Source organism: Callorhinus ursinus, unplaced genomic scaffold, assembly GCF_003265705.2.
Source record: "Callorhinus ursinus isolate GAN/ISIS: 27379988/994484 unplaced genomic scaffold, GSC_fseal_2.0 scaffold27, whole genome shotgun sequence".
Taxonomy (NCBI): Eukaryota; Metazoa; Chordata; class Mammalia; order Carnivora; family Otariidae; genus Callorhinus; species Callorhinus ursinus.
Genome location: NW_027397089.1, coordinates 22,367,149 through 22,392,692, shown reverse-complemented (window position 1 = coordinate 22,392,692; position 25,544 = coordinate 22,367,149). Strand labels below are relative to the sequence as shown.

Here is a 25,544-nt window from a genome sequence, read left to right as displayed (position 1 = left end):
CAGAAAGCCTGTGCCGTTCCTAGAGATGGAGGGACTGAGGGAGGAGGAGGGGTCCCCAGAACCACATGCTGGGAACTGGAACGACAGTGGATGGTTCCTGGTGGGAGCTGGGAAGAAGAGGCAATTGTGTGGCAGGACCACATTGTATGTGCAGCCATGGCAAGAGATAAAGTCCGAAGCAGAGAGAGGGAAGAAAAAACACCATGCTTCTCCCCTCTTCCCACCTTCCAAATATCAAGCCAGTTGCTCCCATTGACTAAACCTAACTGAAAGCGGGTTGGCCATGGAACCTGTGAAATGTGTTTTGCAGGAATTATGGGCAGAGCAGGGAAAGGCCATGGAGACCAAAGAGGAAAATGATTGTGGAAGAAACCAGATCGACCATGGCATAGAATCACAATATCTGGGGACAGATGTTTCTCATATCCAAATAAAAATATGATTTGTTAGCACAATATTCTGTAGAGAGTAAATGTATCTTATCCAATTTGTGTCAGTCTCCTTACTGTACCATGTGGGTAGGATTTCTCAGATAAATTATCAGTATGAAACTACATATGGAAGGGTTTGGTAGGAAGGGGAAGGATTTTGGAAAAAAGGTTTTGAAGAAAGAATTGAGCTTACTTTAATGCATATATTGACTAGGGAGATACAACTTCCCACTTGCATATCTATAATGCTAAAAACCAAATATCTGTAAGATAAAATATTTTTATTAGTTTGGCTCCAAAACCTGAACTCAGTTGATTATGAGTTTGGTTTTATATATTTTGCTAAGGAAATATTGTTGTGCTTAGTTATAGGGTGAACCGCCACCAAATTCCACTATTATTGTTAACTTATGAATATGCACAAATTATATTTTAAAAGACAAAATTGTGAATCTCATAATACATTTATTTCCAGGGATTTTGGATACAGAATTGGGGGCTATATTTGTATTTTGCACATCACTTAATTTTCAGTTCTATCTCTTTTAAAGAAATGGTGAGAAACCACTGTATAAAAGAACAACCTCTGATCTATTCTGCTTGATTTCTCTGTCTCTGTCTCTCCATCTCTCTTATTTTTTGGCTATATTGGTGTTATTGGTACACTATGATAGTGATGTTGCATGTTAACCTGGATTAGAATAACATTTTCTTATTTTCAAAAAGACATTACTATTTACAAAATAAGCTCTCACCTTTAGATCATGTTCTTGATAAAATTAACATTTAAGTATAGTGTCTTGCTACCTATTGCAAAGAATGGGTTGCTTCTTTTAAAACACCCAGCAAAATCATGACTGATTCACTTGTATTCCTGACTTTGCCATATACTGACTTCTTTTTCCTCTCACGTAAATTGACTGTCTATTTTGAAAACTTTCTGTTCCAGTCACTGTGTTGTTATAATAACAGTTCAGGAGGAGCTCAGGGAGAAACAATTCTTTTCACAAACTTTTATATACACAGGCACTCCAGTAACTTTTGTATTGTATTATTTAACCATATTATTTCTCCATGGCAGCTTAAATGTTAGTTTTTTGTGTCCTTACTTATTTACCTTTTCCATCTATAAAATATGCTACCGGTAAGCATTCTATCAGGAGAAAAGTCCAGATAAAAGAAGACCACATCTAAAATATAACTCCAGTATTTACAGTCTAATCAATGATTTATGATCTTCATGTTATTTTTCTTTGTGTTTGGCTCTTTCCTCTAACTTCCTCCTCTCTTAGTGGGTAAATGCTGTCATAATTCTGAATTTAGTGTCATTTCCTGTGGTCATGTTTGCCCAAATGATAATGACACAGATAATGACATTAAAGTGATAATGATATCCACATCCAGGCTTGCAAACCTCACTTTTGGTCTCCTTGTCTCCTCCTTAAACTTTTTTTTTTTGAAGATTTTATTCATTTATTTGACAGAGAGAGACACAGCGAGAGAGGGAACACAAGCAGGGGGAGTGGGAGAGGGAGAAGCAGGCTTCCCACTGAACAGAGATCCTGATGTGGGGCTCGATCCCAGGACCGCAGGATCATGACCTGAGCTGAAGGCAGACGCTTAACGACTGAGCCACCCAAGGAGTCCCATCACCTCCTTAAACTTTATCTTCTGTTCCATGACCAGGTAAACTGCTTTGATTCCCAGTATCTTTTATAGTAGTTACAAAACAGCAGACATGCTATTTCCTTTGCCCAATACCCATTTACCATCCTCAGGATGGTACAGTCATGTCAAGGCTAGTGTAAGCATTAAATGTTATCTCAAGCAGCAACAAGTCTGTGGTTAGAAATATTCTGTACAGTAAGTGCACCTTTTACACACATAATGTGTACTGAGCTGCCGATGAAGTCTGACCAAAAGAGCCAGAGTCATATCCGAATCCAGACATCCTTCTTGAAAAACTTTAATCTCCAAACTGAATGTAATTAATGGCCCTGTCCATAATATATGTACATTATATATTACATATACATTATATGTGTATATATCCTAATGTTTTTGAGCACTTACTAGATGTTAAAAGTATTTATAAGTTATCTTTATGTTGATACATTAAACTATTCTTACAATATATTTTAATAAACTATTTCCTTGCATTTTTACCTTCTCTGATGATGAAAATAAATATCAAAAGGGTTATGTAATCCATTCAAGTTTACAGATCTAAGAAAAGAACCAGACTCAGACACTTGAAACTACTGACTTTTGACACCTCATGTTTAGCAGGCTGAAGAAGGGAAAAAAATGATCACCTGATTGGGATCAATTAGAAATTGGTTTTGAATTCTAAACATTCTTTTTTTAAAATATTGTTTTGCCTTTGTATTGTCTTCTCATTTAGCTATATGTTATTTTTCCAGATTCTCTGTGCCCCTTGTTCACATTAGCTTATTCCACCGATATCATAATTTCCATGGTACTGAGACAGTTGTGTTTCTTCAGACTTCATCTGGTTTTTAAGTGTCATTCAGTTTTTATACATCTACTTGTCACCTGATTCCACTTCTATATTCACACATTCATTCATTAAACAAATAGTTATTTTTTAAAAATCTGCTGTGGTTTAGGCACGATTCTGGGAGCTATAGACACAGAACTAAACCAAAGAGATACAATCCCCACTCTTATATTATTTTTTTCTGTCAGGCCTACCAGAGATAGGTAACGACAAGACAGGAGCTATTTTGTTTTTTATTTTATTTTTTGAGATTTTACTTATTCATTTGAGAGAGAGATAGTGAGAGAGAGCACGAGCAGGGAGGAGAGGGAGAAGCAGGCTCCCCGATGAGTAGGGAACCCGATACGGGACTTGATCCCAGGACCCTGAGATCATGACCCGAGTCAAAGGCAGACACTTAACTGACTGAACCACCCAGGCGCCCCGACAGGAACTATTTTAGAGTCAGACTTCAGTAACATGCACCTGACCTTTCCTCCCTCACCCCCTTTTCTGCATACTCAGATCTGTATTAACAGTATTTAATGATTTGTCACACAGAGGAAGTGATAACAATTTCTTAATTGAAAGTAATTTGTCTTTTTGCATGTTTTAGGTCCTGGGTATGCCATAACTATTTATGTACAGTTCTGTTCATATAACAAAACTCATTGGTTTTTTAGATGATTAAAAACCCAGGAGAGACCAAGATGAATATGCAGGAGAGGACATAGTTTTGAAGTTAGATCAAAGAGCCACTGCGGGAATGGAAGGGTATGTCTGAGATCAGTATAGTTATTAAATGAGTTATTACTTATAAAGTACTTAGAAGCGTGCATGACACAGAATGCATATTTGTTGGTGTTCTTAAAATAAATATATACATGCATAAATGCAAATTACTTAGAAAATTCTCTGGACCAAAACTCATACTTCTCAGTGACAGGTTGCAAAAAATATGAAAATGAAAGAGCATTTTCCCTTTCTGTTATGTGGTACAGTAAGCACATAAAATATCAGAAACATTCATTCCAACAGTTTCTTTAGCAAATAGAGGTCATATTGACATTTTCTGCAGATGTATGTAGTTTCCAGCATCTCCATGTCAGTTGTGAATTTTTATCATCATCAGTAGTAGTGATGCTTTAGACAGAAATTGGCAACGAGGCTTTTGGTATCAGAAGTGTTTGGAAATATCCCTTTAGCAACCACCACAGGAGATGGTTTATAAGAGTGCAATGCGGTCCAGAGACGTAACATGTTTGGGCACCTCTAATTTAAGAAAAACCTATCCTTTTTTTTTTAAATTAAAAACACATATACTGTGATATTTTTCCATCATTGTTTCTCATATAGCTTAAACCACCTGTATTAATTCTGACTGTTAGCCAAAGTAACTAACTTCTATTCCATGGAGAAAAGTCCTACGTGGATAGTTGGGAACTCTCTCTTATGCAACAATATTTTATCAAACTAGAGGAGCTTGTGAACACACAAACACAACTTTCTACTGTTATATTGATCCATTCTTCATAAAGTGACAAAAATAAACACATTTGCTAACATATTAATTTTTTAAAAAAAGGTTCATGGGACACCTGGGTGGCTCAGTCAGTTAAGTGTCTCCCTTTGGCTCAGGTCATGATCCCAGGGTCCTGGGATCAAGTCCCACATCGGGCTCCTTGCTCAGCAGGGAGCCTGCTTCTCCCTCTGCCTGCCGCTCCCCCTGCTTGTGCTGTCTCTCTCTCTCTGACAAATAAATAAATAAAAATCTTAAAAAAAAATAAAAATAGCCTCATGCCTTTCACTCTCTTCAAGTTTTGGAAGTTTTGTCTACAACTCTAGAAGTTTTAAACCTGAGAGAATATTGTCAAACTCCAGCTATTGTCAGTAACAGACTGTAACATCGTATGAGTCTCCATTGGAGGGGTATTATCAGGAAATGATCAGAATAACTTTAATTCTAGCTTGTTTCAGTTTTTTAATTATCTATACCTTTGTTATGGACATTATTATTTAAAAAATAAACATTTATTTTCATAAAGTTTGAATCCACCTAGAGGAAACATCAGTAACACCAAAAATCAAAAGCACGTCAATGGGCCACTTTTCATTCCAAAGAGAGGGAGATACTAAGCTCCTATCCAGGTCCTTGAGTTTCCTCAGTACTTTACTGGTGTCCAGAAAAAAGACTGGTTCCAAATCTAAGCAGTGATTTCAGTGACAAAAGCAAAGTGTGCTTTCCTCGCCCTCCTGCTCCTCTTTCCTCATTCTCTAGTTCCTGTTCTCAGAGTAGTACTTGTTGCACTCTGAACCGGCTCGGAATCTTGCTTATTCTTATATATGGTTTAACGTCCCCTATACTGTCAGTATTTCCTGCAACTTCAAAGGGTGTGATGAGAAATGGTATTCACATCAATGAGCACAAATCCAGCGTGACATCTCCTTTGAATGACTCTAGGATTGTTTGTTATCCAGACAACTGTTGGTGGTTGCAGAAAGGGAAATGGCCAGCAGGTGTGGAATAACCTTTACTATTTATCTGACATGCAGAAACCTTGCAATATCAGCAACTACAGAACTCCACATTCTGCCATGAAAGGGAGGAATTAGTGATCTTCCTATTTTGTCTTCTGTATGATATCTGCATTTATCTTTTCCTTTTCATCTGACTACCACTAATAAAACACCATCTCTCTTTTGTAGGTCAGCATAATTATTTTGTACCCTGTAATTTACACTCATTTTATTTAGTCTTCCCCAAACCAATGAGTTAAACATATAATTTTAGAAATTATGAAATTCTGGCTGAGTAGTTGTGATTTATTTAATTCACCAAGCTAGAAAGTGGCAGAGCTTCGCTTTGAATCTAGATCTTTCCTATTCCAATGCTAAGCCTGTGAAGCTCTGTTATTCGTGCTGTTTTCTATTTTTAAAGATTTTATTTATTTATTTGACCGAGAGAAACTCAGTGAGAGAGGGAACACAAGCAGGGGGAGTGGGAGAGGGAGAAGCAGGCTTCCCGCAGAACAGGGAGCCCGACGCGGGGCTCGATCCCAGGACCCCGGGACCGTGACCTGAGCCCAAGCCAGACGCTTAAAGACCGAGCCACCCAGGTGCCCTTATTCATGCTGTTTTATTCACTATGTTGGCTGAGGCCAATTCAATTCGGTGAGTAGTTTGAATACAGAATTTTACCTGTAATTAGTGCATCTCATTTAAGGAGAAAAGTGAGAAAAAAAATAGCTTAGACTCATTAATTATAAACTCATACAACAGATCAAATGGGAAGAAAAATCTTTTATCTCAAACTCTAGTTGGTTCAGTCAGAACTAACATGTTCTCATAAAAATGTTTCTATTCTTTTATTTGAAAAAATGTAGATATTAACCATGCAAGCTGTCTTGATACATTATCATGTGCCATTCAATTATCTTTTAGTTTTAATAATATCTGAAAACAACAAAGGGAAAGGGATGGAAAGAAAATTACAATATAAAATCATCCAAATTCATCTTTTACTTTTCCATTAAAAAAAACGGATGTCAAATTTTATCGTTAGAAAACTGCTACTGGGCGCCTGGGTAGCTCAGTTGGTTAAGTGTCTTGTCTTTTGCTCAGGTAATGATCCCAAGGTTCTGGGATCGAGTGCTATGTCAGGCTCCCTGATCAGCGGGGAGTCTGCTTCTCCCCCTCCCATTGCCCATCCCCCCCAACACTTGTGCTGTCTCTCTCTCTCTCTCTCTCTCAAATAAATAAAATCTAAAAAAAAAAACAAAAGAAAACTGCTACCATTTTAAACATAACTGTAATCCTGATATATGCTTTCCATTATTGTTAATTTTTTAACACAGTTTTAAACAAGTATTAGATCTACTATTAGAGTTCAGAGAAAATTTATTCGAATATTTTTTTTTAAAGATTTATTTATTTATTTTAGAGAACGGGCAGGGGGAGGGGCAGAGGGAGAGGAAGAGAGACAATCCTCATGTAGACTCCCTGCTAAGTGTGGAGCCTGACTCAGGGTTCGATCCCAGGACCCTGAGATCATGACCTGAGCCAAAATCAAGACTCAGTTATTCAAACCGACTGAGCCTCCCAGGCATGCCTAGATTATATTTAAATTTTATTATTTATATTTGTAAAAAAATAAAGGGAAATAGAATGAAATAAAATTGTAAATGAAAAGAAGAAAATATGTATGTAATAGTGATCATATTAAGATGAAATATCATACAGCACAAGGAAAATGCTAAAGACAGGACCAGAGGAGATAGAGATTAACAATCAACAAGACACTTTAGATATGAAGGTAAATTAAAGAAAATCTGTGATTAATGAATCAGATCTGTTACTGATTCCAAATAATGACTGCTCCATAATCCTTGTTTTAAATTAAACATTTTATTAGGTTTAATATACAAACAATGTTACTTTTTGAATATATTTTATGTGTGTGATGTGACTGAAACTAAGAATGTACTAAAATTAAAATTTTAATTAAAACTGAAATGAAACTAAAGTGTCCTAAATAGATAAGATGTGATAGATTTCTCTGAAATGCTTTAGATAACATATGTAAAAATGATATACGTGAAGGAATGAAAGGACATACAACTCTTAGAGAAAATAGTGGAACAAGACAATGTAAAGATTTCAAATGGGTAAGTTCTTTTTTCTTGGAGAGAGGCTTTGAAACTACTTGTGTATCTCATACTGTTTTGGTTATCTATTACTGTGTGTCAAACCACACCAAAATTTAATGGCTTAGAGCAACAAATATTTTGTTTCTCATGTTTCTGTGGTTTGGCTGGGAAGCGCCCAGATGGGATAGTTCTTTCTGTTCCATATAATGTTGGCCGGCTTCATTCATGGAGCTTCATTCATGGAAATAAATCATGGAAGCCTCCATGATTCCATTAATTCTGTCTTGCCCTTCAGCTAGGATGGCTGCAAGGCTGAGGCCTGTCTCTCCTTGGTCTTAATTCTCAAAGACTTCTTTCCCTTCATGGCTATTCATCTTCTGTGACCCCTCTCACCATGTGGCCTTGCCAACATGATAGCCCAGACTGCTTGGTAACTTAGTTCTTCACAAGACAGAAAAAGATTCAGGGCCTCTTAAGAGTTTGGTTAGAGAACTTGAGAAAGAAACATCATGTCCACCACATTCTATTGGTCAAAGCCAGTAACGAGGTCAGTTCAGGTTTAAATGGAAGGGAAGGGCACAAGGGCATGAATACAAGAAGATAGTATTTGGGGGTCACATTATAACAATCTGCCACACATATTAATCATTTATCAATTTAGTCTTGAGTCAATACATGTGAAAACGAACAATGAACGTCTGCTGTGGCCCATTGATATTAAGAGCCAGATATGCAAAGAGGGTAAAGCAGTCCAAGCCTGATGTTTACAATGTAATGGGTTCAGATTCTTTATAGAATTTAATTCAGTCCAAAAGGACTTATTTTCACTGTATTGGTCTGGTTCAGAAAGAAAAAAATCAAGCAAAATCTGGAAATAGGAATATAGTTCAAGCAGATCTACTAAATTGTGAGTATTAAAACAAATAAATATATAATTTCACTCATAGAATTTAAGAAGCAAAGAAAGAAAAAAAAGAGACAACAAAAAGAACAGATTCTTAAATATAGAGAACTGGTGGTTGCCAGTGGGGAGATGATGGAGATTAAGTGAAAGAGCTGATGGGGATTAAGAGCACACGTACCATGAAGAGCACTAAGTAATGCATGGAATTGTTGAATCACTATATTGTACACCTGAAACTAATATAATATTGTATATTAACTATACTTCAATAAAAAATCATAGATTTTGAAGGTTAGAATGGATGTTGATATCTAAATAAGTTGCTTCTAAGTTTTAAAAGTAGCAACCTTAGATCCTCCAAAGCAAGTGTGGGGAGAGTTAAATGGGAGGGTAGCCCTGGCTTCAGTAATAATAATACTTCTGGGTTGTGTGTATGTTATTGGTTTATATCTCAACTTGAAATTGGATTTATATAAAAGTTCTGCTCTAAAAGATAAAAGTAGGAAAATCGCTGATTTAGATCTAAGCACTCTAGCAGTGCTGCAGTTGATACCTAGAGGGGTGGCTTGTTCTGAATCACGTCCTGGTTGGTTGTGCAACTGTGAAGTTCTTGTCTTCTAAGGCCCCCTTCAGCATTTTCCTCACTGTTTCTTCCTGAATATAGATGTGTTTGATTAATTTATTTTGATCCTGAACATGGAAAATTCTAATTATTTCCTTTTTCTCCTAAGAATTAACATTTTAACATATAAATAATTCATTAACTAGTTATTGCTTTAGTCCTTCAGGAATTTTCAAGGACCAAATCAGTGTTTTTATATATCAAAGGTTAAATTTGGAGCTGAAAAATATTCAAAATGACATAAATTGATCTCTGATAAGAATTCTATAATAAATCCTAATTTGTTACCCCAAACATTTTATTGTAACCTTTTGTTGTGTTTCCTTAATTTTTAAATGCATATCTTTTGTATCTGTGGCGAAAGATGTTCACTGTTGACTTTTATTCCCTTAGCATTAAGTCTTTTTCTTAGTGTTAGCCTACTGTAGGATATTGTGAATCTAGCTTAGGTAAAATTCTTCCTGACATCTTCAACCTCTTTATAAACATATGAATCTGAATGAAGTCAAGATTGCTTTCTCATAGCCCTATCTACAGTGGCTTTGATTGTACCCAGGCAAGCATGCCTCTCTATAGTATGAGCAGAGTCTTCTGCACCATGTACATCCCACTATCTCTGAGTTTCCTTGAGTTGTATCTTGTGTCTTTGTGGTATTTGTCCTGTTTCATTACTGTTAGTGCCCAACATGGGAGAGAAACTATTCTTTTCTGATATATGGTCTTTTGGAAGGGGAACAAGTGTTTTGCATCCACTTCAGAAGGGGGAGTCATCTCCTTTTGGGGAGAAAAGTGGTGAGCATTCAGTGGAATGGGATGGTCAATGATAGGATGATTCTAGGAATATAACTTGGGGCTACAAATAATGAAGCAGGGGATCTACTGAAAAAAAGTAGAGATCCAAGATAATAAATTTGCTTGAAATCTCAGCTATTGAAACAGTTGGAAGAATCAACAGGGGCGCCTGGGTGGCTCACTCAGTTAAGCCTCTGCTTTCGGCTTGGGTCATGATCTCGGATCAAGCCCCACATTGGGCTCCCTGCTCAGCAGGGAGTCTGCTTCTCCTTCTCTCTCTGCCCCTCACCCCGGTCGTGCTCTCTCTCTGTCTCTCAGTCTCTCGCTCTCTCGCTCTGCTCTGTCTCTCAAATAAATAAATAAAATATTTTTAAAAAAGAACCAACAAATACCACACCTACAAGGGGACAGATTTATCCTATTCAAACCATATAAGTCTCAAAGGGAGGAATAGAACAAAGGACATCCTGCAAGTTTATTTCAGGACTTCCCTTGGTGCTTGATTGAAAACTTCCACGTTCTTTGCCTGACTGAAGGCTTCCATGTCCTCAATGAGAGGGGCCCATCTGGACATTGTAACCTGAACTGAGAGCATTGCTGTTACTGCCAGCATGTGAATAAATTTAGTAGTGGCAGCTACTAAAGAGATTGCCTGCCTTTCACTGCATACTTCCCAAGCACAGCTCACCAAGATGGATGATCACTGTACAGTTGTAAGGACAGTGATTTGAAAACACTTGTGTGCTTCAAGATGGTATCTGGTATTCATACACACCAAAAAAGCCACACTTTGCTCATGTTTGTCTATGTTTTCAGTGTATCACAGCCCTAAAATTATGGACCACTGGCCCAATTCTTATTCCTGTGCGGCCACTCTCCTATATTTCCTGGAATTTCTTCTAGTGCTAAAATAGGGACTCCTAGGTTTTTGTTGTGCATTTCGGTTAGGGTAAAGGACAAAAGCCTGGCCTTTCCAGAGGGACATGACAGATCTGCATTAGAAACATGTGCGTATATTTGATTCTGGGAAGCAGGTAGAGGTTAAAGTGTGAATAACTTTTCCTTTCTTCGTATTTCAGGTATAGATAGGCTACCCTAATCATTCCTTTAGTACACTGAGTGAGACCTTGTCATCCTTGTGGCCACTGATTTTTGCTCTTCATAGGGATATTTTGTCTGTTTAGCTTATAAAAATTGACAAAATACTATAAATATATCAGTTGTAGCCCACCCTTCCCCTGAAATCATAAATAAAAATCCTTTTTATTTTTTGCAACTGATACTTTGTTATAAGTAAAGCATCAGAAGTTGGATAACTGTCAGAAAGCTTGAGCACAGCTATTGGGTGTTTCTGATTAAAAGTAGATTCATCTGTTTTGGAAACAAACTAAAATCTTCTTGGCATTCTCTAATGAAAATAACAATTCAGGATTCTTGACTGAATTTTAGGCATTCTTTCTTGGTATAGCTAGATTAAATACAAGGAAGCACTTCTGGGCTTTCATTGTACATTTCCTAGTAACAGCTGCAGGCTCATGTTATACAAACACAGTAGTCTTCTCTACTAAAGAATTAGGGACACATTATAACATTTTTAAGAATATTCCTTTATATGCCTCTTTTCCTTCAGATTTAGTTCAGGCTACTGGATTTTGGAAATGTATAGGTTAATTGATCTTCACTGGACAAGAGATCAGTACGAAAACTAAAAGGTGAGTTTTCCAGACTTATACAGGTTTTTACTGATCTGAGTCACCTCCTGTTTGGTACTTATGTGTCTTACTATTCTTAGGGAATTCTTTTACTTCCCCTGTTTTTTCTTTATGCTCAAGTTTCATCAAGAGATACTGATCATAGAGCTTTATAATGCATGTATTTTTGTCTAAAGTCAAGAAAGAGGCTCTGTGTCATTCCACAGATATTTAGTAAAAATACTTCAGTTTTAGACTTTAGGAAGTAAACAATGTGTCACTTTGGTGTGTTATTTCAGAGTGAGAACCTAAAGACCCACCCAACAGCTCACCACAGACAAACTGTTTCCATCTACATGGGGACTGACAAGCCACAGCTGCAGCCAACAAGGTCTTTGCAACTCTTACATGAGGTCTTATACTCTACCGAAGTCTCCCGTGAGGAGACTTATTAATTAGAAGACATATGCTTTAAAGGCTGAGATTAAGAAATTTTGAAACAAATTGTATGTTTTTTTTTCCCCCATTCTGGTTTTATAAACCCATCTCTTCCCTTAATAATCAGAGAATGCCAATGTTTTATCCAAAATCTATGTTACCAATTAGGACAGTATTTTGAATGCTTCCTTTCCTGTGTAAACATCTTACTTTATAAAACAGCTATTAGGCAGTCTCAAGTGCTGAGAAAAATCTAAATATATCCAAAACCGTCACATTATTGTTTTTTCTTTCATCTGAATCTGAATAAGCTCTTCCTGAACCAGATGCAGAGTTGATTGTTTCTTTGGTTTTGTTGCTTTTTTGTCTACTTCTTTTGATGGGTAGGAGTTTCCTGGTACTTTTAATTTCATGGGAAAAAAGGGAAACATTCTTGTATAACATCTTTGGTTAATATCCGTGATTGAATTTAAACTGTCATTTAAATCACAAATGTAAAATGATACCCTACTTGTCAAAACAACAATGCAGTATCTAAAACCCATAATGTAATTGCACAGACATTGGGTAAAAAATCCGAGATCTAAGAACTGAAAAATCAGCATTTCTACTAATGGCAAATATTTCCTCACTTGATGGAGCTACAAAATGATCATCTCAACCTCTTAGAGAAGGCCAGAGCAAGATCCTGTAAGAAACAATCCTAGTCAACTCTTAAGAAAGCTTTATTGGTGGAACTGAATGACCAATTAAGAATCTGGTTACTCAATTTAAAGTGATGTCAGGATCTTTAACTCTAGGACAAGAATATTCAAAGGTGGGAAAAATGTCAATGATTTCCTATTGCTATGTTTACTTGTATAATCTTTACATTAGAGAAAGTATTGGATAAAACAGAATTTCTGATGTATTAATAAATTTCTACATCAATGAAACAGTAGAGTGCTCAAATATTTTACCAGGATTAAGTGTACTGATACTGGTAAATGTGTACTCATGCACTTAATGAGACATTCAATTAAACAGTAGAATAGACATGTGATATTTGCTCAATAAATGTTAAATTTTTCCCCCACTAAATCAATTAAAATGAAAATTGGTAAACAAAGGAAAAGGTCCAGTCATTTACTTTGTCTTTTCTTTAACAACCAAACTTCAGAGTAACAAAACAAATGGTGGTAATTACTTTCTAAAATATAAAAACAGAGATTATATGATAGTGGTTACACAAATTTATACACAAGACAAAATTGCATAAAACTATACACATACACACACACTCAAGCAAATAAGTGCATACAAAACTGGTGAAATCTGAATAGTTTATGGATTGTATGAATGTCAATGTCATGGATTTGATATTATACTCTAATTGTGTAAAATATTACCATGGGGAGAACTGAATGAAGGGTACCAGGGAACTACCTGTACTTATTAATTTTGCAATTTTATGTCAATCTATAAGCATTGCAACATAAAAAGTGAAAAAAAGAGGTTAACAGAAGATAATGTATTTATTCTCTTGGTATTAGCACTAGCTATCTTTTCACTTTCTTATGTCTCAACTACACTATCCTCTCTCTAAAGTCAAATTCTGTTATATTCTTTAATAAAACATTCATTCCACCTCAGAAATAGTAAATTCATGGCACCTGGGTGGCTCAGTAGGTTAAGCACCTGACTTGATCTCAGCCCAGGTCTTGATCTCAGGGTCATGAGTTCAAGTCCCACACTGGGTGTAGAGCCTACTTAAAAAAAATAGTAAATTCAGAGATGGTGGATGTGCTAAATGTTTTCAAATCAAAGCTCATGGAAGTCATTGCTCATCTTTATAACATTGTTTCTTGATGAATCTGGACTTGAATTGATTATAATTGGTACACAATAAGAAGTTCACTCTTTGTGCTTCAAAATAAACTTTTACATGTTGATCAGTGGTAGACTCATTCATAAAGACCTATTTTAAGAAAAAAATAAAGGAAATAAAACAAACAAACAAACAAAAACTAAAAATTATTGAAAGGGGTCAACAATTTCCCAAAGTTCATCTTTCTAGAAATTTAGTGCTTTAGATTTCCTTTAGATGATCATTACTATTCATTTTGTTTTGAGCAAAGTTGACCCCACTCCAGTGTCCAAATTGGACTCCAACTGATTCAAATCAATCAACGTGTCTTATCCACTAGCCACAGTAATTTGCATATGGCCTAGTCAGTGTCAACAAGATGGAGAGGGATCCTTGGGTGACTCTCTCAAGAATGTGAGGAAAATAAGCTAGAAACAGAAGAGTTTATTTTATGTTGTTCTAGTTATATAAATTTAAAAAATGGGCAAAACTAAACTATGGTTTGCATTTGAGGTCAAGATAGTTTTGGAGTCAAGATGGTGGTGATATCTGGAAGGAGAAAGAGAGTAGGAGTACCAGTTTAAGTGAGGAAAGATCTTGGGGGTGCTGGAAATGTTCTATTTCTTGATGGGGGTGGTCGTTGCAGGTCTTGCCTTTGATAATTCATTAGAATTTTTGCTTTTATTACTTTTCAAAATGTATATTTTATTTAAAAAGATGGGAAGAACATATGTGTGTCGAATTTTTTCCATCTTATTTAGGTATTGGTTTGAAGCATGTCTGTTTTCTACTCTCACTGTAACTACAGTTCTGTATTTCCAAGTCCAATTTATCCTACAAGCTCATGCTCACATTTCAATTTTAATATGAGTCCTTTCTTTTTCTTTCTGAAGTTATCTCTCTTGCCTCTGTTTCTCTGTTCTGTTCCAGAGTGGATTGGGAACAGACTCAAGGGCTACCTCCTTTGTAATGAAGTAAAAATGAGAGAGAGCTGGGGTCTCCTGTGATTGAGGATTCATTGAATTGGTGTATTGTTATATTTTAGGCTTTTAGTGTATTTCAGTTACAGAGTAGAGGTGAATCAGTATTTCTTCAAACTGAGTGTCACACATTTTCCTTTGGGTGACATTGAAAAACACTTCAAGATTAAGCTGAATGTTTTTGATTTGATTGTTAGATTATTGAACGAACATTTGAACAAATTATCTGGTTGTTCCTTGTACCCTAAAATAGTTATTATAAAACTGACATAAGGTGCCTTACCAATTACATGAATAGCATAAAATTCAGGTTTCTGGGAAAAGGTTAAGAAACTCATAAAAATTTACAATGAATAAAAATAGACCATTATTAAATATTAAAATACAGACACCTGTGTTCCTACGAAAATAAATTGTTTTAATTATGAATAAAAATATGTATTCTATGTTCTTACCAGGTGATGTTTCATTTAAATCAAGTGATTAGGTTCATGTTTCATACTTTAGGTGATTGGAGATAAAATAGGTAATCATAATTCTAACATGTGGCCTTAAAATAGAGTAGAATTTCATTTTATCCACTGTTTTATTCAACAACCAATTAAACTTGTTTTGAATCATAACAATTTTAACTCATTTCTACCATTTGTTTTAAAATAATGGGGCTTTTTTGCATCTCTGAAATAAGATGTGGAACCATATTAGAGGTATGAATATGAAAACTAGTCCATCCTTTTAAGAAAAAAAGTTCTTGCTATGGCTGCATTTAAAACTTTTGCTGACTTTAGAAACTATTAAAAAAAAAGAAGATAGCAGGAAGGGAAAAATGAAGGGGGGGAAATCGGAGGGGAAGACGAACCACGAGAGACTATGAACTCCCTACCATCTTAGGTGAGACATTCACTTAGTACTTGATTTTGGGAGAATGGCTCCACTTTCTCCCATAATTTGTTAAGTGTCAGGTAGTTCTGGTGCTCTTCTGAAGTCTTTTTTTGAGTTTAACCTCAGGTAACACCAAAGCAGTTTTGTAAAATTGCCCTCAAGATAGAGCCTCAGGGTTTGAAATTTGAGACAAGAAAACAAAGGAAACAGGATAACAATTTAACAGGATAAAAAAATCTACCTAGATTCCCAGTAAACTCAAAGGATGAAAACCATACATGTGTGTTTTCCAAATGATGTTTTAAAATGACTTTGATATTCACACATTAAAAAAAAAATCCCACTCATTTTCTTTTATGATAGCCAAAGGGCTTTCATTACACATGTACTGTGGTAATTTCCTGTGTTGTGGTTCCTGGAACATTTTAGAAGCTAGTGACTTTACTGCTTCTTGTTCATGTGATACATTCACCAATAGAAGATTCAAGAACATTGTTCAAATAAATAATTTTTCTCTTTTTTTCTTTTAAATTTCTTCATGCATGACTTTTGGATTGTTTAGCCTCCAGCTCAGCTCTGTGAACCAACACAACACCATCCTTCTTGATTAAGCACACATTGTACCTTGCCGGCATCGATACTGGAACATTTCTCATGGCAGGTATGTGAGGCCCGAGTCATAATATTTTAAAAAATGAAATGAAACAGAAAAGGCAGCTCAGGGATATGGCTAATTTCAGGGCAGTGTTTTTAGGAAAAAGTAGACATTTTTAGGCTTTCTATGTATCAGCGCTTTCCACTTCTGATTCTTTATCTGTAACTTAGAAATGATTTTGTGAAGATTTTCCAGCAGGTTTAAAGAGTGGCTTCTGACAGGGATAGCTCTAAACTCTGAATGCAAACTGAATTTACCAGGTTAAATTATGAACAACATAATGCTAGCACCAAAGTGAATAGAGAATGCCAAGTATTAGTGACAATGCTTACAAGTGTTTTTTAAAAATTTACCATTTGTGCTGTGACACCCCAAATCACCTAGAGTAATAGTTTGACACATTGGACTGTCTGTTAGTGATTCTTTGGGAGTATGCTAATGTTAATGCCAAATCTCCTAAATTTATATTATTTTAGGGTAAATGCCAATAAGCGGTAATTTTTGGTATGAGAAAGCATAGTGTTCTTGTAAAAAAATGGTTGCTTATATATCATAATTTAATGTACTGTGAAATGAATCCAGGTCCCCAAGGTATTACCCATACATCACACCAGGTCTGGAGTGCTCCTATGTCTTCTCTTCCCTATAAAAAAAAAAAAAAACCTCTACAAAGCTACAAGCAACCGGACATTTCTTAGGTAGAGAATGCACTAAGATGAATAGAAGGGCACATTTCCAAGTATACTATTGTGGCAATGATAGAATTTGCTAAGTAAAAGACTCTGGGTAGACAAACTTTCATTTGATTTCTGACTTGGATACTTACTAGCTTTGGTATCTGGAGAAAATAACATTATTAATGGACCTTAAGTTTTTTTTTAATTTTATTTTATTTTGTTATGTTATGTTAGTCACCATACATCATTAGTTTTTGATGTAGTGACCTTAAGTTTTCTTATCTACTTAATGGGAATCATATTATCTTGTGATTCTTGTTGAGAAAATAAAGTAAATACCTGTTACGTAAGCCCATAAAACACAACCTGATGCCTGCTGATGTCTTCTTACTCCAGATCCTTAAGCTTCTTTGTGGAATTAAGAAATAAATGGTAAGTCCACTTTACTGGGACAGGATTGGTAAAGGAGAAAAGTTATAGATAATCTCGGTAATGAATAAATTACACCACATAAAAATTTGGGTATTGGGGCAAGTTCTGATGGGAATATTTTCATTTTCCAGTGTTTCATTGGCAAGATGATTGGGTTATCAAACCAAAGAATGTTTTGGATTCTCTCTCACTGTGTTGCTTTTAAGATCTTCAGCTCCTGCCTTTGTTCTTTAAATAACCACTGTATCTCTCTTTCACTACAGCTTCTCAGACCACTCCGTGGAATTTGATTTCTGGGATCTTAGGAGTAATCTGCCTTTTTTTGATGGCTACTATGGGAATTTTGTTGAAAGATTGTAAGTTTTTCTAGGCAAGTTTGTATAAAGACCATAACTGTGGTGAAACCATTTAATACTAAAGGTTTCATTTTATTAATGTGTACTATTTTATTATTTCATAAGCTTGTATCTAATGAAGTAAATTTTTAATCATTTCTTACAGTATATCCCAAACAAAGTATTCAGCCAACATTGTCTCCAGATGCAATCACAGAACTCCAGAAAGGTAGGTTCCATACTTTGGAAAACCTTAGTGTTGGTAGAGGATGAAATAGTTTCTTGTTTTTCTCACACAGAGCATAATGGAATAGTACACTTGGTAATACAAGTTTACCTACTAATTGTAAGATAGTAACATTTCATTATTCTCTAATGTAAAAAGCATTAAATTACATTGAACATGGATCATTTACATATTTAAGTAATAAGGAAAATATTAGCCTAAAATGACATTTTTTTCCTATATGAGTGCTCATGTTTATGTAACCAATATGTTACAGTAAATACTATGGTTAATCCTAATTACCTGCTGGTTTGGTCATAGCTCATACTTTTATATCTCTTTACCTTTGCTTCCGCTTCTTGCATGACTCAGAATATAGTGCACAGATTTCTGTTATTTTAAACCCTACTTATCCAATGAAAGCCAGCTCAAAGTCCAGTTTTTTAAGGTATTTTTTTCCAAATGGTCTCCAAATTGTCTCACCATCTTCTGTGATCATATTTATTTATCTTTTTCCCTTTTGCATTTTTTCCATCCGTATTGAGATATTACTGACATATAATGCTGTGTAAGTTTAAAGTAATCAACAGATTGATTTGATACACTTATATGTTGAGATATGATTACTACCATAACACTTACTAATACCTCTATCATGTCACATGATTACCATTTCTTTTTTTATGGTGAGAGCATTCAAGATCTACTTTTTTAGCAACTTGAAGTGTCTAATACACTATTGCTAACTATAATCATAACTGTGTGCATTAGATCCCCAGAACTTATTCACCTTCTAACTGGAAGTTTGTCCCCGTTGACCAACATTTCTTCATTTACCCCACTCTCCAGCTCCTAGTAACTACCATTCCACCTTGCACTTCAGAACCATTCACTTGACAAAGATTTGAGTGCCTACCATGTCTCTCGACTTTTATCACTGAGGATAGTAAATGTTCAAGACCCATCATTGGTAAACTGTAGTATTAGTCTTCAAGCTAATTGTTTTATTTATCTCTATTTTGAAAATAAAATATCCAAACATCAGAACTCTCCAATTTGTGCTATATTCTTTTCTGACTCAGGAAATATGCTAAAATATTTCCCTTTAAATATCTCTTTAATCTGTTTATTCCTATTTACGCAACAGAGCTCAATTTGGGGTCACTTCTTCAAAAAGCTTCTTTAGCCACTCTCCAATTTATACTCCACTACCCAATGTTTTAACATACTGACTTATTCTTGTGTATACTTACCAAAATTATCATTAAATATAATTGATAAATGATTGGAAATTATATAGTTCTGACTCTCTATCTGGAATATAATCTCTATTAGGAAAAAGGGTTATGTCTGACTTGTTCACATTAATAGCCCCTGAACTATGGTATGTGTAGTAGATTCTCAAAGAATATTTGTGGAAAACAGTGAAGAAATAACAAATGATTTTTGAATGAGTAAATAGCATTGAAAAAACTGAATGTCATAAGTCATGTTTTTTGTTTTTTGTTGTTTTGTTTTTTTCTCTTAGGCTCTAACTGTTGTTCTTGCCCAGAAAGGTGGATTGGGTACCACTGCAACTGCTACTTCTTTTCTGGTGAATTAAAAACCTGGAAAGAAAGTCGTGATTTCTGTGTGTCTCAGAATTCCAGTCTACTTCAGATTGAAAACGGAGATAAATTGGCATGTATTTAATTCTGGTTTCCTACCTTTTCTTTGACCTAGGGAAATATGCTACCTAAGTAAGCTGAATACTCTTGTTTGTCTTTAATTATAGTAAATGGATTGTTATTATTTGAACTAATGACTTACTAATTTGCTATATCTTGAAACAATCATTATAAAACCTACAAAAATTTCTCAAAGATTTATATTATAGGAATAAAAATCAAGTTACATTCCAGATAAAGCACAAGGAACATTTTAGAGCGAATTCAAAGAACGAATAAGCCATTATTTTTATTCAAAGACTAATAAAATAACTTTATAATTTTTAGTTCATTAATTAAATTTATAATTTCTTTTGTAATTATATCTTTTAAATTTAATATTAAACATATACATTAAGTCACAACAGTACTGAAATTCTTTACCTTGATTCATTGTTATTACAGATATAGGTGAACAAATTCCACCAATTTTAAAACATTATTTCAAATATGTGAAAATTGTATCACAAGACATGATTTGAAACATTTTACAATTATATCCCACTCTGGGATATAATGTGTGATAAGTACGGACAGTATGATAAAAAAATTACCCAATTTAAGAAAAAGTGAAAAATTTCTCTAGCTGCATGAAGAAACTGTCCTGAGTATAAGTTAAGTAGACTATATCTATGAAATCTATCCTCAAGATACTGTTGATGTGGGATCAAATTTGATTTAATCTCTTTGAAGGAGGTGTTCCATGAAAACTCTTACTTCCTTCTAATGTCTTATTCCTTTAAGAAGTGATATTTTGTGGCATTTATTTCTATATCTTAAATGAGTATTTGTGGAAATTAGTGAATAAATAACATAAGGAAGAAAAGGAAGAAATATGAGGCATGTGACTATACTTTCTAAACTGGACATTAAAAATTATTTCAGTTTGTGTGATTAAAAAGCTAAATCTGATGCTGACACTTTCTTCAAAGTACATTATTCCCAGAATAGATTCAAGTTTGATTAATGTGTTTGTCTTTGTTTCCAATCAGCATTTTATGAGCTCCATTAAATATTTTTACTGGATTGGACTCTCTTACCATAAAGAATGTGATGCCTGGTTGTGGGAAGATGGCTCCAGTGTCTCCCAAGATCTGTAAGTTTCTGGCAGCCAAGTTTCCTTTTAGTTCTTTCTTTTTTTTTTTTTTAAGGTCTTTTTAGTTTTTTATGAGTTTATCTGTAGATCTCACCAGAGACTGTAACATTTGGGAGCACTGTAGCTAGGATAACCTGTCTAAGGCATGAAAATACAGAAAAGAAGGAGATCTAACAATTTTAGCTCCATGTAGATCATCCAAATTTATGCTCAAGTGACACGAAGTCAGTGTACTTGTGACCATTAAACAGCTTTTGACTTTTTTTGTTGTTGTTGCTTTGTATAAGCACTTGGATGTGTATGTGCATGTACAGATGCTTATCTTCACAGAAGCTGTCCAGGGAAAATAGAATATTTATTATTTTCTTTACTCTTCTTGAGCCTGTTATTTTCAGTATACTCCCATGTTTCAAATATTCTGAGCTTATTTTCTGTATATTTGTAATCTTTAGTTCTCATTTTCATTCATAAACATTGGATGTGCAGCATCAGACAATGACAAATCTTATGCTTGGATTTGTTTTCCCAGGCTAGATTATCGAGTACATTTTTAAACAAAATAGAAGTATACCATATATCAAAACCATTAATAACAACAGCAAAAACACAAAATCCTTGGCCTTAATGCTGTTGATAAGTGAGGCAATAGCTGAGTTTTTGTAATACTGTGCTCTGAAATTGTGAAAACATGGCTCTTGGATAAAAATCAATTGACTCAATATGTTAATATCTCATTTAAGTGCTTTAAAAAATCTATCATTTAATAAAAAAACACAATCCCTAGATATTCTCATTTCCTTTTCTCATATGTTAACATTTTATTTTTCATTACAGATTGCCATTAGTTCAAAAATTAAGTCCAGAGAAATGCGTAATCTATAATGCAAGACAAAGTGTTTTCGATATATCCTGTGACAATAAATATCATTTTATATGTAAACAAAAACTTATTTAGTGTTTCTTGGAGTGGAAGGGGTGGGTGGTGAAGATTCAGTAGTATAAGAACATGACTTTACCTCTTATATTATTGCTAATTATCTACTTCTGGGATTTGTAAAATGTTTCAAATCATGTCTTGTGATACAATTTTCACATATTTGAAATAATGTTTTAAAATTGGTGGAATTTGTTCACCTATATCTGTAATAACAATGAATCGAGGTAAAGAATTTCAGTACTGTTGTGACTTAATGTATATGTTTAATATTAAATTTAATGTGTTTTATGCATATATTCTTGTAAATTTTCTTTGCAGAAATTCAAATAAAATAATTTGCATCAAATGACCTGTATCAATGTCATTTCAGTTCTTTGTAAGGCATAGTAAATTGGGAAGTCCCATCTTCATTTTACTTTTCTGGAACTTAGTTCTTTCTAGATATCTATATATACATATCTATATGTTTTAATTCAGAGCTTAAAGTGTCATCAGACAGCTTCCTCATGTGTATCATCAGACTTTAGAGGGGAACATATTGTGTTCTTCTCTTGATGGTCCTGAGTTCTGTAGAATAATTTTGAATCTTTGTCCAAATAGTGGTTCCCATCTGATTGTTTTTAGATTTTGCAAGGGTAAAAGGAATCCAAGCCTGATCACATAAATTTGAAATACTTATTTTTCTATCCTACACATCTTTCTTGCCTTATGGTTATCCACCAGTAAAAAGTCACTGAGATGTAAATTGAAGATCTTAATCTCTAATCAACCCCAAGCCTTTTTCCTAAAAGTTAGGTGTGAAATACTGAACAATTCCCTTTTTCTGTCGGGGGAGGGAGCAAACCATTTAACTGAGGGGGTTCTGACTGTGTCAGAGAAGCGTGGGAACATAGTACGGTCTGATGTCTGTGACCTGGATGGGGTTTTCCTAATCTCACAGATATCAAAACCCAGTTCCCTTTTTTAAAACTATTGCATATATATCTCTACAAATTTATATTGACACATCTTTTTGTTTTATATTTCAATTAAATTATAATAATTAAGAACCTCAAATTGATTCTTAAGAAAGAGCCAGGAAGAGGAAAAAGCCCTGTGTTTTAGTTCTTAAAATATAAGTATAATAAGGGGCACCTGGGTGGCTCAGTGGGTTAAGCATCCATCTGCCTTCGGCTCAGGTCATGATCCCTGGGTCCTGGTATTGAGCCCCGCGTCAGGCTCCTTGCTCAGCAGGGAGCCTGCTTCTCCCTCTCCCTTTGCTGCTACCCCTGCTTGTGCTCTTTTGCTCTTTCTCTCTCTGTCAAATAAATAAATAAAATCTTAAAAATATATATAAGTATAATAAGACTACGAACTGCACTCTTCACATTCTCGTATGAAGATTAGGAAAAATGCACTTGTTATGTTATGAAAACTACAAGACAATCTAAATCAAATGTTTAACTTGGACTAGGAGGACACACATTACACTTTCTGGATATTTAAACTGTTTTGGCTTTGGGGCGCCTGGGTGGCTCTGTCCGTTAAGTGTCTGACTCTTGATTTGGCTCAGGTCATGATCTCATGGTCTTGGGATCAAGCCCCACATTGGGCTCCACACTCAGCAGGGAGCCTGCTGGAGATTCTCTCTTTCCCTGTCCCTCTGTCCCACTCTCTAAAATAAATACATAAATAAATCTCTAAAATGTTTTGGCTTTGTTGCCCATGTCAATTAAAAATAGTATATTTTTAATTAAATTATAAAACAGAGATAAACATAATAAAAATTAATAGTTTTCCCTCCCAACTATCCCATCTCCCTATAAGGCGATTTCCTTTTGGTTTTTTGTTTGCTTTTCTGCTTGGGATGATTTTCTCTGAAGTGAACCAAGGATGGTCTATTTTTTATAATTTTGTCCAGAATGAATCTCAAGTGTTTTCATTTAGCCACAGCCAAATATACCTTCAAATTGTTACTTTTCATATCATCACCCTATGAGGTGCCCAGAGCCCTATCTGCCTTTATTCTGAGAACTCATGAACATTCGTTAAGATTGCAAGAGCAATGAGGAAACAGAAGGTGCTAAATATGATGAGTTGTATCTAATTTCAGAGTGTCTGCTAAAAAAAAATTGTCTCTACTGAGAGAGGAAAATTCCTGTAGCCTCCCATTATAGCTTAGGTGGTTTTTTCAATTCCCATGTAATTTCAGGACATTTATGATGGAAACTCCTGGATTGAAAGGAAGATACTAGTCCTCCACATTAGGGTGCCTTCTCACAGCATGATCCCATCATGTTAGTGACACTGAGTCCATGACCATTAGGCCCATTTTATTTTAATTAGTCTTCCTCCTACTCTTCCTTCATCCTGAAAATATCTTTGTCATCGTTGGGATAGGAAAGACTTCTTTTATATAAAGGTCTTCCTATTAAATATCTCTTTTCTCTTCTAACGTGATTTCTGATATATTTTCTGGGGAGAAATATTTTTCTTTTGTTCTTTGTTTTTTTGTTATGAAATAGACTAATGCACATGGAAGGATCTAGTTGAGTGAATATCTCAGTGTTGAATGTAAAACTAATGAAAGAGGGTGAGGGAATGTCCACCGCCCCCAATAACAAAATAATATTGCCAAGAGTTAGCTTATCCTTCCTTAATTTTATCCTGTTACCTAAGTGTATTACTCTGAATGTATTGGTGCATGACAAATCATGATAAATTTGGAAACTTAAAACAGCACATGTTTGTATGTCATAGTATCTATGGATCAGGAGCTGAGCGTGGCTTAGTCCTTAGCTCAGGGCTTCACAAGGCTAGAATCAAAGTCGTGGCCACATTGAATTCTCATCTAAAACTGAGTCCTCTTCCAAGTTTATTCAGGCTGATGGCAGCATTTAGTTCCTTATGGTTGTAGAACTGAGACCCTTGCCTCCCAGTGGCTGCCCCTCTTCATAGACGGTCACACCGTGGATGCTTGCTTCTTCAAGGCCAGAAGGAAAGCACTCCTTTCTCTCTCACCTCTAGAGTCTTTTTTAAGTATGCAACTGATTAGGTCAGCTGTACCCACAATATTTTCTTTCTGATTAACTGAAAACTGATTAATTTAGAACCTTTGTTACATCCGAGAAATAGCCTAATCTTTCCATTTAACGTAATCTAATCACAGAGCAACCTCCCATCATCTACATAAATCCCACCGAAATTCAAGGGCACATGATTATACATAGGTACACCAGGGCATGGGAATTTTGAGGTCATCTTAGAGCTGCCTACCATACCAACATAGTCCTTAAAAATATGCTGTAAGTGCTGCTACATAGTTTATTGAATTTAAACATTGCCTTTTGATTCATGAATTGAATTCATATATGCCAGGACAAATAATACTTTAAAAATTTTTTTCCAGTGTATTAATTCTTAGTTCCTCCACTTACTGACATCTAAGTTTGCTTATTAAAGACAAAGTTTTTGTATAGTTGGATTGAGACAGCTCTTTGCTTATCTCCAGGGATGCTTGAGAGTTGATTTTTGACTCTTGGCCATGTAGGGCAGTGAGCTAGCTAACTAAGTAACTAAGTCAGTTAACATAAAAACTAACTAGCATAAAAACTAATGGTAAATTTTTTAAAAGTTCAAACTTCCTGTGTGGAACCTAGAACCAATTTGTTTATTTATAACATACTTGAGATAATTAGTTATATATCCTGTCTCTGCCATATAACCAGACTATGCAGGAAACTTCTGTCTGAGCTCTCCTAAAACCAAG

General features: G+C 35.1%; 1 protein-coding gene across 4 annotated transcripts; it reads left to right on the top strand.

The window, feature by feature from the left end:
* Positions 1 to 1,830: 1,830 nt before the first annotated feature.
* LOC112830005 (natural killer cells antigen CD94) lies at positions 1,831 to 22,145 on the top strand. 4 transcript variants are annotated; one of them, XM_025879660.2, is made up of 8 exons: positions 1,831 to 2,117; positions 11,526 to 11,607; positions 16,295 to 16,393; positions 17,760 to 17,852; positions 17,998 to 18,060; positions 19,586 to 19,737; positions 20,756 to 20,859; positions 21,694 to 22,145. In XM_025879660.2, exons 3-8 carry the CDS (start codon positions 16,387 to 16,389, stop codon positions 21,812 to 21,814), a joined length of 540 nt encoding a protein of 179 aa, XP_025735445.1. In that variant the 5' UTR covers positions 1,831 to 2,117; positions 11,526 to 11,607; positions 16,295 to 16,386; the 3' UTR covers positions 21,815 to 22,145. The 4 variants fall into 4 exon arrangements, with proteins under 4 accessions (XP_025735445.1, XP_025735446.1, XP_025735448.1 ...); XM_025879661.2 differs by lacking the exon at positions 11,526 to 11,607; XM_025879663.2 differs by lacking the exons at positions 1,831 to 2,117; positions 11,526 to 11,607 and adding an exon at positions 17,461 to 17,496 and having other exon boundaries at positions 15,759 to 16,393.
* The last annotated feature ends 3,399 nt before the right edge of the window (positions 22,146 to 25,544 follow it).